The 19,204-nt window shown below is 41.0% G+C and overlaps 2 protein-coding genes across 2 annotated transcripts in view; both read left to right on the top strand.

Moving 5' to 3' along the window:
- The window catches only part of rpl11 (ribosomal protein L11), a 68,095-nt gene that overhangs the window by 47,618 nt on the left and 1,273 nt on the right, over nt 1–19,204 (top strand). The gene's annotated exons all lie outside the window — the stretch shown is intronic.
- lypla2 (lysophospholipase 2) lies at nt 963–18,902 on the top strand. The gene is made up of 10 exons (XM_080442009.1): nt 963–987; nt 4,665–4,757; nt 8,083–8,114; nt 8,398–8,463; nt 9,070–9,117; nt 9,277–9,347; nt 14,634–14,707; nt 14,830–14,931; nt 15,666–15,842; nt 16,322–18,902. The coding sequence occupies exons 2-10, from the start codon at nt 4,680–4,682 to the stop codon at nt 16,370–16,372; spliced, it is 699 nt and encodes a 232-aa protein (XP_080298135.1). The 5' UTR covers nt 963–987; nt 4,665–4,679; the 3' UTR covers nt 16,373–18,902.

The following is a 19,204-nucleotide window of genomic DNA, read 5'->3' as shown; positions in this document are numbered from 1 at the left end:
TTCCACTTACGATTTCATTTAATGTTTTAGTTAAATTGAGATTATTATAATATATGTTTTTCCTCATTAATCTAAGCTTCCTCTAAACATCTGCTTCAGTAAATGGCATCTTCTATCAGTACATCAATACAGCTAGTGCTTGTCTCTACGTGGCACGTTTTTCAGTAGATAAATAATTTATAATAGAAAAACAGACGGCACCAACAACAAAACATCACAGTGCATTGTAGTACGATGAGCAGTTTATTTTCATAAATGACATTTAGATGTCTGTGTCCAGTGGTGGAAAGTAACTCAGTACATGTACTCAAGTACAAATTTCAGGTCTTTTTGTACTTCAATACTTTTACTTTTACTCCAATACAATTATTTAAAAACTTTAGTTACTATACTAGCAGATATAAATTATTATATTAAAAGTAAAACATACATTAACCACTTTAGCCCTATTTTATACCTAGGCTATTTGAAAATAGCTGATCTACAAACTCACAACGCTCGCATCGCAACGCATTGTGAGCTTGATCTGCTATTTTCAAACATTTTAGTACTTTTACTTTTGGTACTTTAAGTATATTTTGATGTCAACAGTTTTGTACTTTTACTCAAGTAACATTTTTGAACACAGGCCTTTTACTTGTAAAAGAGTGTTATAGCCGATATACAAAAAATAGCAGATATACAAGCTCATAGCGCGGCACCGAGTGCTGTGCTATGAGCTTGTAGATCTGCTATTTTTGAAAAATCTTGAATTTCTTTTATTAGATTTTTTTCAAAAAACTGTTAGGATTTAGAAAACATTTTTAAGAATCGCCTAAGTAAAATATCTGAGTACTTCTTCCGCCACTGTCTGTGTCTACTGAGTGTCGAATGACATCAATCTATCTGAGAGCGAGAAAAGGCTTGGCTCTGGTGACATCACTAAAGCGAAGCCCCGCCCCTGTGCGCCATGAGCGGAAGTTCCGTTGTAAACTGGGACAGCAAGCGGTGAGTGTATGAATTATATCTAAGCGGGCCGCGGTTTAATCTTTACCACTTTACCCTGGTCGAACCGGAGCCATCTGGACCTTCGATTCTAGCAGGTCCGAATGGCTTCCAATTGGGCTAAAGAATGTGCTAAAATTCAGCTTCTAATTCGGAACGTAGGCTATCGTAAAGCAGACTGAAAGAGGCAGACTGGGAGCGGGGAGGAAAAGACAATACAAATTGTGTGTGTGTGTGTGTGTGTGTGTGTGTTAGCTAGCACCACTAGCACGGTCCATTGTGTGGATGTAAACGGGATTAAGCCGGCCTGTAGTGTGTGTGTGATGTTACTCTATCCAGCTCTAGAGGTACTAGAGGCTTTGCTGCACTGATCCTTTCCTGCTAAATTCCATCAGTGGCGAATGGGTCGCATAATGTGAACCAGCAGCGAGCTAAGCTGCTTCCCTCCTCCTCCTCCTCACCCCCATTGTCTACTCTCTTCATCCCCAACCTCCTTCCTCTATTCTCTACTATGACTGATATTGTAGCGTTGAAAGGTCATAATGCTAAGTGTGGACTGTAGAGGCAATCCACCATCACACAGCTAGGTTAGCTGGTAGTTTTCTAGGCAATCCACCACCACACAGCTAGGTTAGCTGGTAGTTTTCTAGGCAATCCACCATCACACAGCTAGGTTAGCTGGTTGTTTGTAGGCAATCTACTATCTAGGTTAGCTGGTTGTTTATAGGCAATCCACTATCACACAGCTAGGTTAGCTGGTTGGTTGTAGGCAATCCACTATCACACAGCTAGGTTAGCTGGTTGTTTGTAGGCAATCCACTATCACACAGCTAGGTTAGCTGGTAGTTTGTGGTGCCTGAGTGTCAGTCACTCATTGTCGCATATCAATAGCGCTGAAGCCGTACCATTGTCAGACCCCAGCAGCAGGTCATCAATAATAACGCTAAAACACAATGGCCTGTGTGTGTGTGCGTGTGTGTGTGTGTGCTTTGAAGCAGAACTGCTTAAATTCAATCGTTTGACGTCAAACGGGCTGCACATCTTTATCATTTTAGTGTTGAACACAATTCAAGTCAGCTGCATACATGTTGTGACTCGTGGTGTTCTCTCTGAAGGCCTTGGTACTACACACCACGGTCCTCGGCGTTTTTGTTTTTTTGGTCATACGTAAATGTTTGATGGCATGCCGCGAGGTGCACTGGTAGTCATAGGCAGAGGTCATAGATACATTTCCACTATTTGCTATTGCTGGCACTACTACAGGGAGATCAACCTAGGCGAAGCATAACTGGGCAGTGGGCAGGTATAATTGTCAGAGTGTGTGTGTGTGTGTGTGTGTGTGTGTGTGTGTGTGTGTGTGTGTGTGTGTGTGTGTGTGTGTGTGTGTGTGTGTGTGTGTGTGTGTGTGTGTGTGTGTGTGTGTGTGTATGTGGCCTATTGCAGCACCAATACAGCAGGTTAAGCAAGGCAGCAACATAAGACGCCCATGCTGGCTTTAAGGGAATTAGAGTAGAGTCTGCTTTTAAGTGATGGCATAAAGTCAGAGATTGAGTTACACTGGTGTGTCAGAACAAAACCTTTCTTAGTTTTTCAGCTTTTTTTTTTAAAGACCAGCTCTTTTTAGACTAGGCACGCGGATATGCACACATGCCACTTCTGAACAGGCCCTCTGTTGAACTACTAGATCTCTCTAAGCAGTGGGATAGAGAGTCATTGTTTCCAAGAACATGGCTCAGTAATCACTATAGAGTGCTTTATGCTGTTACCCAGGCCTGTTGGGCCTTTTGTATCTAAGGAACTATGTAAGGGAGATGGATGTAGACGAGCTAAATGCCAATTTTTTACTAATGTACTGCATCATCAATGCCTTTGGTAACACTAAATGTTATGGTACCTCTACTCTAAATAGGAATGAGAGCCAAGGCTACTTGTTATGACTGGCAGGGTAGAAAGTCTAGGTACACTGTACTGTGCCAGTTCGTTTTTGTTACCCCTTTATTTTTTCCTCATTTTCTTTCTTTCTCATCTTCCCCACCTCTGGGTCTTTACTTTAGTTCATTATCTCTTGCCATTCATGACATTTGTTAAATTAAAATGTGACACTAATTATTAGTTAATAATTCTTATAAATAAATAATAAATAAGAGCATGACTTTTAGTTACCGTAGGTAGGTAAGTTATGGTGTTTTCCTTATTTCATTATAAGAGTGCAAGCATTCCGCTATTTTTACATTCCCAAACCGATGATTGCCAATGATCTAGTCAAAAAACAAACTAGCAGACAACGTAACGTTTCCTTCTGTTAGATTTTTATTTTGTGATGCCTTAAAATCATTATTACTGCGGTACCAACAGCTATCACTTTCTGATACTCAGACTTTTAAGCCTGATTCATACTTTGTGGTACAACATGGTGTCGAGCACTGGAAATTGCAGATCTACATCTTGTTCATTCACATAGGGTCATAGTTTTGTTCTCTCTGGCCACAGTGGCCCAAAATAGACATGGCGTCCTTGCTATTTAACCAAATGTATGCCAATTTATGCTGGGTAAGGGTTACGTACCAAAGTGGCTGCTGGACAAACTGATCTTTTGATCATTAGGCTTATGACTAGGGGTTAAAATCCCAACCTTAATTGCAGTGTGGGAATTGTAACACTCATTCATTAGAATCATGTCTGGTCTTTCTTTACACATTAACCTGTCCTCTTCTCTTTTTGTTTGAATCTCTTCCCTGTCTTGTCTCCCCATCGCCAATTGACCAATCAGACAGCAAAACACTTTAAGGCCATACCCCTCCCTTGCCCATCATATCATCAGTGCAAACGAAAGGATAATAAACAGGCAAGAGCCTTTACTGTCAGCATTTAACTGTAAAACTACAATCATGATCATAAGCTGTTATCAGCCGAGTGTCTGACTCACAATAGTAGCTATACTACTAGCTAACAGGCAATCTGCGGGCGTATGCATTTAATAACCTGGACATGGTTACAGAGTTTGGGTGGAGTATGTTTCATTTGGTTAATGAATCCCGCAACTTGCTGACTGCAGATCCCCCCCCACCCATCCCCACCATGCCCCGCGCCCACGCACCTCTCGTGACGTGACTCCCTTTTGAGTTCAAAAGCACTTCCATAAAGTGTGGTATGTTCGGGGCCATTGTGCTGCGTCCGTCCTGGCAAGAGGGCCACGAGGGGGGTGGGGGTGTGAATAGCCGTATTGATAAGCTACCCATGTTTAGACTGTCACACAGATGTTTGCATTGACATCCATTGTCTATAAGCATTTAGCCCTCCAAAGCCCTAAACTGCAACTCTAGGCTGTGCAGAGGGGTTGAAGAAACGCATGCACAAAATGCACGTTCCATATTTTAAATGAGCTATCGCTCTGGAGTTTGAATACCGACGTCACATCACTGTGTTGTGTTCCGTTGCATTTCACCCCATGACTGACTGGACACAGACACTGATGCTGTCTATGCCTGACCCTCTGAAAATAACAGATTTACAATCTACAAACCTCACAATGTGTTGTGAGCTTGTTTCTCAGCCTTTAGGCTTTAGGCAAAATTGAGTCCTGACTTATTAATATCACAGACAATTGACTGATTGTTTTTTTTCCTCCATTATTTCTCATTAAGTAATGACTAAACTTTTGCTGTGTGTGTGTCCTCCAGCCCCCCTTACAGTGTATGTGTGGCAACAACATGTCTGTGCCGCTGCTCGCCGAGGCTGTGACGGTATCTGGAACGGAGAAGGAGACCGCCGCAGTGAGTTAACACCGTTTTTTAACATGACGCACATTCACACTTTTCTTTTCTTTATATGATTACGGCAGTGGCTAAGAGCCACTCAGACAGCACGAGGGAAGACACGGGTATGATTATGGAACTGCTCAAGGACACTGTGACAGGATACATTGGTTGGTGATGAAACTTGGTTGTTGTAGACATCCGTTTTGTTGTATCGTGTTCGTTCTTTAGCCATGTAGCACTATGCACACCCAACACAGAAAATTATTCTCTACACCCACATTCTTGCCCCCTGCTAGCCGCAAGCAACTCTTGGATGCTATTTTTGATATCTGGCATCTAGAGTTGCAATACCAACCATTCACAGCCCATACATCCAAACAGAAAAGTCAGATGTGATTGTTTTAAATGACGTTAAAATTACCAACATTGCAGCTGTACGGAAAGCTTGGATTATCCTCTTTGTATCTGGCAAGTTTTTGTTTCATAAAAATCCACCATAGACATGTTATGAGTAGGTGAGCATTTGTGTAAGCGTACCACCTGTTTCGAAATTGCACATAGCAGATACCAAGAGGATAATCCAAGCTTTCCGTACAGCTGCAACGTTGGTGAGTTTAACGTTGTTTAATACAATCAGATTGGACTTTTCTGTTTGGATGTATGGGCTGTCCAGGGGTATTGCAACTCTAGATGCCTCATATTAAAAATAGCATCTAAGAGTTGCTTGCGGCTAGCCCCCTGCAAACTGATGATAACTGGACTAACACATGATGTCTGTATGCAATTAATATCCCTGTGACTCGACTACTTTAATTCTATTTATTTTGCTATTAATCTGGCTTCTGGCTTCAGCTATGCCCACACACACTCAGGGAAGAGCAGAAGTACATTACATCTGCTCTTCCCTGAGTATGTGTAGGGATGGCTGACTTATCCCTTGTGCATTGATTAGCTCACACACCCAGCCCAGAGACAGTCAGGCTACAGGTCACACATGCGCTTCAGCCAACACATCTGCAATGCATGCCAAATCGTCAAACTGGCAGGAATGCCGGTGTTCCTGTGTGTAGTTTGTTCGACTTACATTGGATAGTGTTGGCTGTCTGAAAGAAAACTACAAGCAAAATGAGCTTTTAGATCTTGTAGATCTACAAGACTTGCCAAGTGGGGTCAACGCAAGGCGCAATGTTGAACCCGACTCCTCACACGCGTCGGACTTCACATGCTTCAGCACCGTCAATGCCCCTTTTTTCTCATAGACTGGAAGTGAATAGGGAAGCTGGTGCATCTGACGCAGATGTATGCCCACTGCCCAGTGCCCAGGGCTTCAGAGTCCCGTTCACTTCCATTCTATTGGAGCCAAGGGCTGGAGCTTCACTTTGACGAGTGCCGCTTTCAACGTGTCTGAAGCATTGATTTCAACATTGGTGAACTTTGACCGGGCGTCAACCAATAGGAAATAAGTCTGTTGTTCCCACTTGGCAGGCATTTTTCTTGTAGTTTTGTTTCAGTGAGACAACCACTCCAACGTTAAGTAAAACGAACTACACACCAGAAAACCAGCACTGCCCACAATCCGCAAGACGAGAATGGGTAGTTGACGCGTCTGACGCCTCTATATATTATGGCTACTCCCTCTGACTCCAACATGTATGCGTGACCGTAAGCTAAGTCAAACAAGCTACACAGTACACACCAAAACAAACCCACAAACTGCAAGAAAACAAAGGTTGTTGACACGTTTGACACCTCGGCATACATTGCTACTCCACCTCTAGAGTGTGACCGTACTCAAAATCACACCAACCACTCTACAGACATTTTAAATACTGACATGTTTTTTCCCCTCATTGTCTCCTTAGAAACTGCCATCTAAGCTGTTAGTAAACAAAACTTGACCCTTTCCTCTGTGTCGTGCATGTGTCAAGCACTTTATAAATGAACCTGACTACAATATCCATTAACCCACTTGTTTTAAGGCCACCTTCCATTACAATTGAAGAATGATTGGATGGTTTTCTTACACAACAGCTTTCATATAATATATTGGAAATAGCTTATATAATATAGAAAAAAGTCTCATTTATGGGAGACTAGATGAGCTCATGATCACTATACAACTGTGCTTGACATTACATGGAGACTGCACACAAAATGCCCTCCCTTCAATAATCACTCAACTTCAGATTTGGTTAATTATTACTAATAGAACAACTGCCTATGGAAAATCTAGGTGTAGCTAAAGAGCTAAGCATAACGAACGTGGCCCTTTGGTATTGATGTACTGGTGTTCAATGGGAAAGTTAAGTCTGCTTTTATCAGGAGCCTGGGTTTATCATACATCAGAATTAAAGCATACTACTCTTCGGTTGAACTGTGAATTGTGCCTTTGTTATTTTGGAAGATGTTATTTTTTAAATCACTCACGAATGCACAAACTGTTATCATTCTTTTTCATGGATTTTTCATGGTGTTGCGCATGTAGGAATTGGCAGTGTGAGCTTTTCTTGGCAACAATGGATTGGCATCTTTTTCCCTCTGATTTGGCACAAGCAGGCAGCCGCTGCCAGCCAGGCACATTTACGTCCAGTACATGATGTACTGCACACTACGCTAATGGCACAAAATTGTGGGTTATAAATTCTCTTATTTCCAGGTTTTTCTCCCCCTGCTGCCCACCACCTCCCCTCCCCATTGCTTTTTGTGTGTGTATATTTTGTTCATGATTGCATTCCTAAAGATCTACATGAAACTGCATTCACTTTGGTATCACAGGAATGTCACAATGCAGTGAACAGCCACTGCACGGCATGGATTAAAGTTCTCAGTCGTCACGACTGATTTCAGTCATTTCTGGATTCCATTGAAGCCAGCTTCTGTCTTCTATGGAAGCATTTTCGCACACCAAAAATAGCAGATCTACAAGCTCACATCAGCATGTAGCTTGTAGTGTGAGCTTGTAGACCGGCTATTTTCGGTTATTCGTTATTTTGAAGAGTATTTGAAGTGGTCAAACTAACTAAATAGAACACATGTTTAGAAGCATCATCTATGAACATGAATGGTCTCAGAAATTTCATAAAAGCAAAGGTTAAAGCCTCAATCTGTGATTTCTTCAACAGGTTGGCTGTTTGAACAGCAACATACTGTAGGCTTATAATGATAATACTTAAACATCATTAAATTGTCAGTCATGAGATTTTATTTTGCTTTAGTCCGTGGCACCGTGTTGTGTGTGTGTTCGAGGTTATGTGAAGAAATAACACATCTTTCTAGGTGTATAATACTGATGTGCTCTCAAATTATTTGTAAAAATGTTTCCATCTGCTTTTCTTATCAGGTGATTTTTCTTCATGGGTTGGGAGACTCAGGGTGAGCTCACATTTCTTACATCCAGTTCCACTTCCTATTTCATTAATGTACAATTCCTGTACATTAAACCACCTATGAACACCCTGAGGCATGTTTTCTAACTTAGATTAATATAAACCTACTATAATCAACAACCTGTTTGTCACATGCTAGCCTCCCACTTGTAGATTTTTTTGTCATGCTCCCACATTCACAGCCTCTATATTGCCTTGTACCATGCATTATATTGTAGCTTATGTGGACGAAATGGATGAGAAAGAAATCGCTGTCTTTTCTCCATCAGGCACGGGTGGGCAGACGCCATGACGGCGATCCGGCTGCCACATGTCAAGTACATCTGCCCCCATGCGTAAGTCTGTCTCTGATCTGTGTCCGTCTGTCTGCATTTTATGAGTTGTCTGTCTGTTTCCATGGCCGGCTCTGGGCCAGTCGCTGGTCACCCGGGATTCCAACTTATATTGCACTTGAACCAGAGGGGCTACCCAGCCACCTTGAATTCTGCACCAGCCCAATGAATCGGTGATGTCGCGTTGTGGCTTGCTGGTACACACCAACATCCTGAGTGTTAATTTAACTCTGACATTGGAAAAATGGAATTGAGGCGTAAACTAACCCAGCTGCAGTGTTGGCCTGTTAACGCCCTCTCTCTCTTTCTCCTCCTCTGTCTGTGCTCTTGACATGTTTAATTTAACATGAAAAGTTATGGGTGATTTATACACACTGAAAATAGCGGATTGACAAGATCACAACACATTGTGCTGCGATGCGTGATGAGGTTGTAGATCTGCTATAATCAATGTGCGACATAGCGCACAACCAAGCCATTAGTCTTCCTCTCTTTTGCTCTCTCACTCCTTCTCTGTCCATCTTAAACTCCTTTATTTTTCCACTCCTCTTTTCCTTTTTCTTTTATCTCTCCAACCTTTTGTGCTCATACTATGTTATGTATCCTCAGGCCCCGAATCCCTGTCACTCTCAATATGAAGATGGCAATGCCTTCGTGGTGAGTTGGCGTCATGAAAAGAAGGCAACGCAAAACACTGCACTCTGTTGATTGCCTGGAACCACAATAGACACACATAATCACTGACAATAATACCAATTGTATGTATTAGCTTACTGAAATGCTGACTGTTCTTGGTGTGCGTGTGTGTATGCGTAGGTTTGATCTGATGGGTCTGAGCCCTGACTCCCCAGAGGATGAAGCTGGAATCAAGAGGGCGGCAGAGAACAGTGAGTTTCCTTTGGAATCGTTTTTTTGGGTATTCTTTTCGTTTTTTTTTTTTTTTTCTATATTGGATTCATAATAATAATAATGTAAATTATAAAATAAATGTACTTCACATAAAATCTGAACAAAAACAAGTGTAGACCAGTGGTTCTGAACGATTTACATGTCAAGGACAACCAAAAGATTTTGTGCCAGATACCCCCACCAGATACCCCCACTTTTGTTGTTGGATTAGATTTAGTGTTGGATTAGATTTAGTACAGAATTCTACAACTCTCTATACTGTAGGTTGGGATAACAGTGGAGAGAGTGAAACTTATGACCTGAATAGCCATTCTTCTACATTTTCTTTACATTTACACTTTGAGAACCACTTACGTAGACTAACAAGGAAACTGTGACATGGTTAGATTATTTAGGGCAAGGTTCCCCAAACTGGGGGCTCCGCGGTCCACAGGTTGGGGGACCCTGCCCTAAATAGTTGGTTGGTGGTCCGCGAAGCCTTGGCTCTCAAAAACGACCTTTTTTATTTGATATTATAATACCATTATCCGCTGCCATTGTTTATCTGTAGATGTACCGCCTTCAGCCCAATCTCATGCTGCTATCTCTCTCCTAACAAAGCAAAAGGCGTCAACAACGCATTGTGCCCGACACCTAAGTATTAACATGCACACCCACTGTCTGATGGTCAGGTTTAGCATACTAAAAGATGGCTATTATCATATGGATGGCATGGAAAGCGTTTCATTCAGTGCCTTGCCTGTTGGTTATTCTTCTGAATGAGCTGAATGTCAAAGTGAGATGATCGATGATAAGTCGGCATTGTGTGTGTGTGTGTGTGTGTGTGTGTGTGTGTGTGTGTGTGTGTGTGTGTGTGTGTGTGTGTGTGTGTGTGTGTGTGTGTGTGTGTGTGTGTGTGTGTGTGTGTGTGTGTGTAATGGTCACGCTGACTCGTGTAATGTTGCCAGTTATGACTATAAAACCAGAATTAGACAAACGTGCAGATTTAGAAAACTAGATAAAGAGGATGTTTTTTAATATGTGGTCTCATTCACAAAGTTGGCTGCATGGTACAGTAAACGTAATAAATATTCACTTCTCTCATTCGCATGCAGCCTAAAGAAAATGAATTATCATACGCATGGCCTGATTAATACATAGAAATAACAGGACAACAATATCCCAATTATGCAAGTATAGGCTAAAATATACAGTATATGCACATTATGGGTTAGTAAGGAATAGATATGTAATCAGTTACTTCCACTTTATTATTTAAAGGGACTACACTATGAATTTTAACTTTTTCTTCTTTTTTGTGTGTTTTTGGTCTCCCCTACCTCTCTTCTATCCCCAAAAATACCCCAGTTTGAACACTCAGGCTGTCACAGCAAATCTGGGGTTTTCTGTAAATTGGTCTCAAAACAGGCCAAACTGATTTAGGCTCAAACCTTTTGAAAAACGTTTGAGGGACATAAACAATATGATATTAAATATTATTATTCTTTTTCAAATTCATGGTGTAGTCCCTTTAAGTTTAAAGACAATAAAAATTGTATACATCATGGGTGGTTATTAATGGAGGAAGGGGGGGGGGGGGGGGGGTCCACGAAGATATTGAAAATATTGGAAGGAGTCTTCCAATATTTTCAATATCTTCGTGGACCCCCCCCCCCCCCCTTCCTCCATAAAGAAGTTTGGGGAGCCTTGGTGGAAAGAGAGTAGTGACAACAGAAATCCCAAATACTTGATTGTCACATCGGCGTCGCTCATGTAGACATGATTCAGTTCCTGGAAGTCCGCTATTTGAATACATTTATACAGTAAACTATTTTTTGGGGTGATTTGTAGGGAATAAATGCATTTATTTCAAATATATATACCTGCCTTGGCGACATATTTTAAGCCAACATTAATTGCTTTAAACATCTTTACCTTTTAAAATGTGCACAAATGGTATGATCCATGTAGTGTTTACTACGGGGAACTGAAAATAAACTCCATGATTTGCAAGTTGCTGTGAAAGAAAAATGGTCCATTGGAGTGAATGGAGTTGTCGCCACTCTGTCTTTACGCCACTTATGAAATCAGGCCAATTAGGTGAGACATAATTTATAACGCATTACACGGGCTGCACCTGCCACCACCCCTTGGCATTCCCCATGCAGCCAACACCAAACCACACCTAACTACCACAGGAAGATAACAATAGATAAAAAAGAAAATAAATACCAGTATTTAGCAATGCTAAAACGATGCAGTATGTCTTAAGATTTATTTTTTCTTTCTATTTAAGTCCACGCTGAAGCATACATGGAGAGAGAATAAAAATGTGTGTTTGAGAGAGAGAGACACAGAGAGGTCATATCTATGACCTGTGGTGGTAAACCCTAAACTCTTTCAATATAGACTAGACTCACAAATCCGTATTGTCTGAATATATATATGTTATATATATATGCACATTTGGAAAAAATAGCAGATCTACGAGCTCACGTTTGTGAGCTTGTAGATTGGCTATTTTCACTATTTGAATATCGGTTTTAAGTGGTTAAGAACAACATGTGGCATATTGGTTGCTGTGTGTCTGTGCATCAAACACTTCTGGAAATGGAGAGAGAATCATGAGGGAAAAGAATCATGTGCTGAAATGTACCTTTTTAAAGAGTATATGGTACCTAGGGCCTGTTCTATGAAGCAAGGTCAACATACCCAGAATATCTTTTTGTTATCTGATTTCACTAACCCTAGCAATCCCGGGCGCTCGGGTAAAGTTCTTGCCCATCAGTGCGCAATGCGTCTGCAGATTCAGTCAGGAGATTCAAACCCCTAGACTCAAGAGTTTTAAGCCAGGCGTGGAGGGCAATCTTTGTCACTGCACTAGCGACACCTACAGGTTTGTTAGTGTGCCTGCCTGTTTAGCAGGGAGAAGAACTATGGCAAATAGTGTGTTCCTCCATACGTGTTATGCCCTCCCAGTTAAACTCCTTACTGTCGGGTGAAAAGAAGCAGCTGGCGACTTCAAGTGTCTTGAAGATCACGTGTTCATCTACACCCACCCACATGACCCAGCAGTGATGGGGACTACACGTGAGAGGGGGAAAATCAGGAATTGGCATAATGACTACATTTGGAGTAAAAGTGTGTAGGGGCAAACTAACACTAGTAGTCAGGCTAAGTGGTCACACGACGGTGGCAATCTCCTCGTTACGTCAACCCACAATTTTCTAGCTACTGTATGTGTACACAATATAGCTATGTGCACATTCACATACGAAGGGAGGCGTTTGCAGCATATGACCAATCGCAAACCTGGGTAAACAAACTGGCAGCAGAGCAGCATATTAAAATAATATGAAGAGTTTAAACATACACTGTACATGCTAAAAGCAATACTGTTGCTGTTGCCAAATGCAGGAAGGATAAAATGGGTGCTGGATCAACAAAAATATCTTGTAGATTAGAGCAGAAAGATCTGCTCACCAAGAGAATTTTCTCATATAGTCTCTCATTTCAGTAGGCCAACCACTTAAACCAGTGATGTCAAACTGGTGTTGACGTCGTCAAATCTGGCCCGCGATGTGATTTTAGAAAACGCCATTTAATACTACCTTTTAATGGAAAAAAAACTAGAGAGAAAAAAAAAACGTCTGCTTCTTATGCACTGAGGCAGGGTCTGAATACTGGACAAACTTTTTCTGTGAGGACAATGACCAAGCCGTGAAGCCACGGCCAAGGTCATTAACACACAGAGGACTATCACCATTCAACTCTACCTGTACTGGAGAGAGCGCTTCTTCAACAGCGTCACAAATCCGGTAAAACACCGTTGTATGGAGAAGTATATATCAGTTGCGTCTCGTCTCATCTGGAGGAGTAGAGAGTGGCTGCATACGTTTTGCCATAATCATGTAGCTCTACAACAGAGGCATAGCCATGACAGCAATGGTACAAAATATTTAAAAAAAGTATATATATATTGTTTTAAATATTTTCAGCCATTCGGCCAAGTGTTTCCTATATTCGGTATTCGGTTTCGGCCAATAATTTGATATACTGTAGTTATAGCAGTGACTGAGTTGAAGTGGAGTAGAAGTAAAAGTACTAGAAATTGAAAATACTCTACTAAGTAATAATTCCTCAAATCTTTACTGAAGTACAGTACTTGAGTAAATAATTAGTTACTTTACACCACTGTTGTTCTATAAATCTAATTATTTTGCTGGAAAAATTCTGGCACTGTAGTGAAAACGTGGCTTAAAACATGGTAATCATTACCTAACCACCCACACACATTACCAGGTATTGTTTAATTTCAAATTGAATTATTCTACCGGTACTTAAAATGGTTTATTGGGGCTCCTTACAAATTGCATTGTTTGTTTTTAATGTCAATAATTAAAGTATCTATTCTTCTTAATACATTAAAAAAAAGTAATCTACGTAGTTAGTGGCAGTGTCTGAGACAACAGATGCTGACTGAATGCGTGTGAGCGCGCATGCACGTTCGCAACTGGTTTCGGCCCACATCAAGTCACCATTTGACCAATTCGGCCCGACCCCAAAATGAGTTCGACACCCCTGACTTAAACCCTTATGCAAAAATACAGAGCCTGTAAAATTTACAATACAGACCTTGTCAGAACTATGCGGCCAGTGCAAAAAATATAATGTATATAATCGTTCTTTAATCGTAAAGGTTTAAAATAATCGTGATAGTGATTTGAAGTCATATTGCCCAGCCCTACATCTGAGATAACTCACTCCCTCTGGCGAGAATTTATATCGTACAATAAAAATCGTCAGGGGAAGCCAAAGAGATTTGCCATGATCTGCGCACAGAGCTCCACAGGAATCAAGAGGATTTATTGGTCAATATGTTGTACTTTTATACATGCTTGATCTCTTATCTCGAACACAACCTGTTCTGGAGCAGTTTAGGTTACCATGGTGATGTACACTGGTAAGAAGTGAACCTGCTTCATAACCTTGAACACTTATAGTTACCTCATTAACTCCTAAATCCAGCTTCATAGAACAGGCCTTAGGAAAGCCACAATAACACCCTAATTATGCACACACTTTTCTGTCAGTCTATATACACAGACCAAATGGGATGAGACTGAATTTTTTTAATGTACTATTTATACATTTGCAAATGTCCTTGTGATGAGAATGTCTTGTGTTTGTTTGAAGTTCTTATGTGCACCATGCAATTCTTCTCTTGGATGCCACCCAGTGGTTGCCAGTGTTTGTAAAATTTTCTTGTTGTTTCTGTTCTCTAGTTAAGGCCATAATTGACCACGAGGCCAAGAATGGTATCCCTCCTAACCGTATCCTGCTTGGAGGCTTCTCTCAGGTGGGGAGCTATGCTGCCTTTATCTTCCGTATTCCATTGGAATAACTTTTGCAACACAGCCTGTTAAATGTAGTGACTGTTTTTTTCTTACATCCTTCTTACATTTCATTCTTCCTCATCAGGGTGGAGCTTTGTCCTTGTATACTGCACTGACTTGCCAGCAGCAGTTGGCTGGTGTTGTGGCTCTCAGTTGCTGGCTTCCACTTCACAAGAGCTTCCCACAGGTACAATTCATGGCTTTACTTGGCAGCCAAATGGTGGTTCTAATAATACTAGAGAGACTTTCATAAACAGCACATACTATGGCTGTCAATAAGTTGTAAGATAAGGAATTATTCTTGTACAGCATTTGTATGAGCTGTCTCTCAAATGATCTGCATCTGTCCACACATTTGTGCCACTTGTAGAAGCAGTGCTGTGTGAATCTTAACCACTGTGTCCCAGTTCTACGCATGTCATAAGACCAACATTCTGCGAAATTGCACATATACAAGATCTTGTACATAAGCTATTTTCACTATTTGATGTACAAGAAAGTATATACTGTAAGTCGTCAAACTGAGGTGATTAAGTTTTGCTTTAACAAATCATTACGGCAGTGTGAAGATTTCTTTATTTTTTTTGACAAAAGTTCTTCAATGGAGACATCTGTGTGGGAAGCAGTGGAACAATTTTCACACAGCTCTGAGCGGTTTCTCCTCACTTGATGGCACTTACTTCAATCAAAACCTCTTTATATTAACAAATACATAAAATTCTTAGAACCTCTTGGCCAAACTTTCCTTCACCTAAAACAAATTCAAATAAATAGTTAGTAAAAATGACTTCATCTGTTAGGGATGCAGAGGTTCAAATTGGTAATAAACAAATGGCAGTAGTTGCCTTGTGTGCGTGTGTATTTGCCATGTAATTGAATCACACCACTGCCACAAAGTCCATGTCATCCTCTCTCTTCCAGGCGGCAAGCGCCAGTGCTAACAAGGACATGCCCATCCTGCAGTGTCACGGGGAGATGGACCCCATGATCCCTGTGCACTTTGGGGCCATGACGGCAGACAAGCTCAAGACCATAGTCAACCCTCAGAAGATCACCTTCAAAACCTATCCAAGCCTCGTCCACAGTTCCTGTCCTCAGGTAATGTGTGGCCCTGACACACTACACGTGTGAGTGTCTCTTATCCAAGTCTGCCTGTTGGGGGTAAATCAATTCAGTATTAATTATTATTAATCCACAATGTATATAAAATGGCCAAGAATGGTATCTATACTTATACTGTCATTTGCCATCATATGCTGCCATGCATATAATGGAATGCATTTAATTTTCATGGTTGAACATCCCAAAACAAATTGCAAAGCACATGGCCAGTAATAACAGCACATATGCACCTTTCAGGTGAATTGGGTGAACTGAATACTGTACCTCCAGTATGGCTACAGCCGTTGTAAACAATGGGTGCAAGATTTGATGATGTGAGCATCTGACGCTTTGTGTCAGAGCCTTAGGTGTATACCGGAACCTGTATGTGTATTGTTTTATTGGTGCTATTTTGCATCTGCTGATTAATTTAGTCATTACTGTGTTCCAACATCTTTGTTGTTGTCCTTTTGCAGGAGATGGCAGCTGTAAAGGAATTCATTGAGAAGCAGTTGCCTCGGATCTGACCTCACTTCATGCCCCACTGTGACCCCTAGACACTGACCTCTCACCCCCCCAACCTGCCATTCTCCCACAGGAAACAGCCATGAGCACCCCACCGCCACACACATTTACATATTAACCAGCGAACACACGCGCATGAACATACATACATACATACATACATGCATACACACACATAAGCAGAATAATTGGATTGCAAACGCGCACACAGACAAAATCCATGCTTCTCGTACGGTGAAAACCCGACAAGCTTCTCAAACACACATTGATTTCATTATAATGCCAACCAAGTGCTTTCACATTCTCACAAGTCTTATCTTTGGGAGGGAGAGATGCCATGTCACATAGCACATTCCTCTGGGCTTTATTGCAAACAACTTGTATTCTATCTTCTTTGATCCCACCTCCACACCCATTTTCTTCTCTCTTCATTGTTTTCAGCTATCACACCACCCATCCCCCCTCCTACCCCACCAGCATCAACATCTCCCCCCTCCTTCCTGTCGCTGTGTGTCTGTTAAGAGTTAAAAAGACAACAACTACAATGGGTCAGTTAACTGACCGCTGGGCCGATATTGTCTGTGGCCAACCACCCTCCAGTGTTACAATGTATCTTCTGCCTCGATATGCAACTAAAGAAGAATCTCATAATCTCTACCTAATACACACACAACCCTGATACAGAATCTTAACTGTAGGTGGAGGGTGCCAGGAAGGGTGTGGGCGGGGGTCCTGGTTGGTCGAGTGAGCAATAAGCAGTGAGTTTAGGAAGTTCTGGTTCCATCTGGAGTGACTGGGTTCCACCAAGGGTGCATGCTGTCTCTCCCGCCTTGCCCTCTCAACGATGGCCCCCACAACAGTGCACTGTGGGCAGTCAGGTCTTGGCAGTCCTGGCTGTTCGGAATATGCAACCCATATACGCCCCAATTAAAGTGCACTAAAGGTCCCGCATCTCCTTTTGATTGTGTATAATATCTGGAATATATAAACAACCCCCCCTCCCTCATATGAAATAAAATAAACCAGTGGATTCTCACCCTTGCAACCATGTTCCTTTCTTTGACACTATTTCAAGGCTTACTGGATGATTCTGATTTTTACGGTATACACGGGTGGGGGAACATTACCTTTTTTAAATTCAATATGTTGAATGTGGCTATTATAATGTTTTACTGTATCTGAATAACAAGTATTTAAGTTATTTTCTTCAAATTATTGTTGGGTACTTTAAAAAATACTGGATTGATGAGTATTGTTCTTTATCCTGCAGCATTATAGGCTGTCAGGAAAGGCAAGAAGCGCACCACCCAGGTAGATGCACTGCAGCGCGACAGCTTAGCTAACAAAACTGTAGAGCTCAAGACCCTGATGCTAGATAGGAGTGTGTGGAGGGCAGCGATTCAGGAGTCCAGAGTTGGTGTTGGCTAGACGCACTCTCGCATAGCATCGCATAGGCTGCATGTAATCACTCCAGATGGTTACAGACTGCACATGGCAGCGGGACATAACATGACTAATTTTACTATCCCTCTGACCAGAGTCCCAGTCCATCATCTCCTCCAGTGAGAAGATCTGTAAGAACACCATAGTGCTAAGAAGGTCGCAACTGCGTCCAGTTAGTTTGAGGTGGTCTTCGGAACCTTAAAAATAAATAGTTTAGAGTCTCAAAGTGGCATGGATCGACATTCTTTCTCCTCATAGCAAAATATTCACTCCCTCCTTTGGCGCAAATTACCAGAACCCACTAATAAAACATGAAAGGTCAGACTTAACTTAAATCCAACACTATTGTAATTCACCTCTTTAAAAACTGAGAGGGCTTTGTCAAAAAGCTTTTCCTACATTAACTGAAGGGTGATTTTTAAAACAAGAATGAATCTTGAGCAATTTATGACTGACTTGGAATATAACAATGAGGAGTCTTGTGTGCTAAAAATATATATATCGGGTGTTCTATGTTCTATATTTTCCTGTTTGTGAATGTTCTTTTTTTCTTCTCTTAATGATTACTTCTCTATTATTGTTCTCTAATTTAAAAACAAACAAACAAACCATAAAACAAACAGGACAGAAATGGGATCTGTTGTGATTGTTTTCAAACCAATGAATGTCTCTTCTGTCCTTGGTTAAGTCATTTTATATTTGTGTCTTAATATGCCATTATCATCGAATCTCTGATGCAACCTTTATTTTAACCCCGAGTTCTGTCTACAGCATATTTTTCCCACCTTGAGTGTTTCTCTTAATTTTACATCTATTTAATTTCTGCACCCTTTGTCTTCCCTATGTTTTTTGGTGCGTGGCAGTCTTGTGTATGTTTCCCTGAGTTGAATGTTGTCTCATTGGTAAAAAAAATAATTGTGTTTCTCATTTGTTTGACCTTTGTTTTGTCACTCTTGTCATCTCATCCTTCATGTGTATGTTTATTATGATGGGCTACAAGATAAAATGTTGAGGGGGGACTGTTAGTCTCTCCATTTTATTTTATTTCCAAGACACCTGTATGTGGAATAAATGATCCAAATAACAGTTTATTTGAGTTGAGCGTGTTTGATTTTACATTGCTGCTTGATGTCTTTACACTTTTCCATGTTCCAATAAATAGAAACGTTGGCAAATTATTAGGTCAGTACTTTTGACAATGAAAAATCACTAATACTATGTTTTCTATCTTTTACATTCTAAATACCATAATGCATATTTGTATTCTCTATCTGCATGTATGGCTACAACAAATTGGTTGGTAGGTTGCTTATTCTGGGTAAATTGTATTTTCATAAATAGGAGGTGATGTAAAGTCAGTTTAGGAGGGGAATGGGATATGCTCCACTACT

Source organism: Gymnoscopelus braueri, assembly GCF_963280865.1.
Source record: "Gymnoscopelus braueri genome assembly, chromosome: 11".
In the NCBI taxonomy this organism is placed as follows: Eukaryota; Metazoa; Chordata; class Actinopteri; order Myctophiformes; family Myctophidae; genus Gymnoscopelus; species Gymnoscopelus braueri.
The sequence above is the reverse complement of the archived record's forward strand: the minus strand, read 5'-3'. Positions and strand labels throughout refer to the sequence as shown.

Bases quoted from the DNA above. Each gene is read 5' to 3' on its own strand.
- lypla2 (XM_080442009.1), top strand. From the start codon at position 4,680: ATGTGTGGCAACAACATGTCTGTGCCGCTGCTCGCCGAGGCTGTGACG. The intron at 14,708-14,829 runs GTGGGGAGCTAT...CTTCCTCATCAG, and splicing joins TGCTTGGAGGCTTCTCTCAG to GGTGGAGCTTTGTCCTTGTA. The intron at 15,843-16,321 runs GTAATGTGTGGC...GTCCTTTTGCAG, and splicing joins TCCACAGTTCCTGTCCTCAG to GAGATGGCAGCTGTAAAGGA.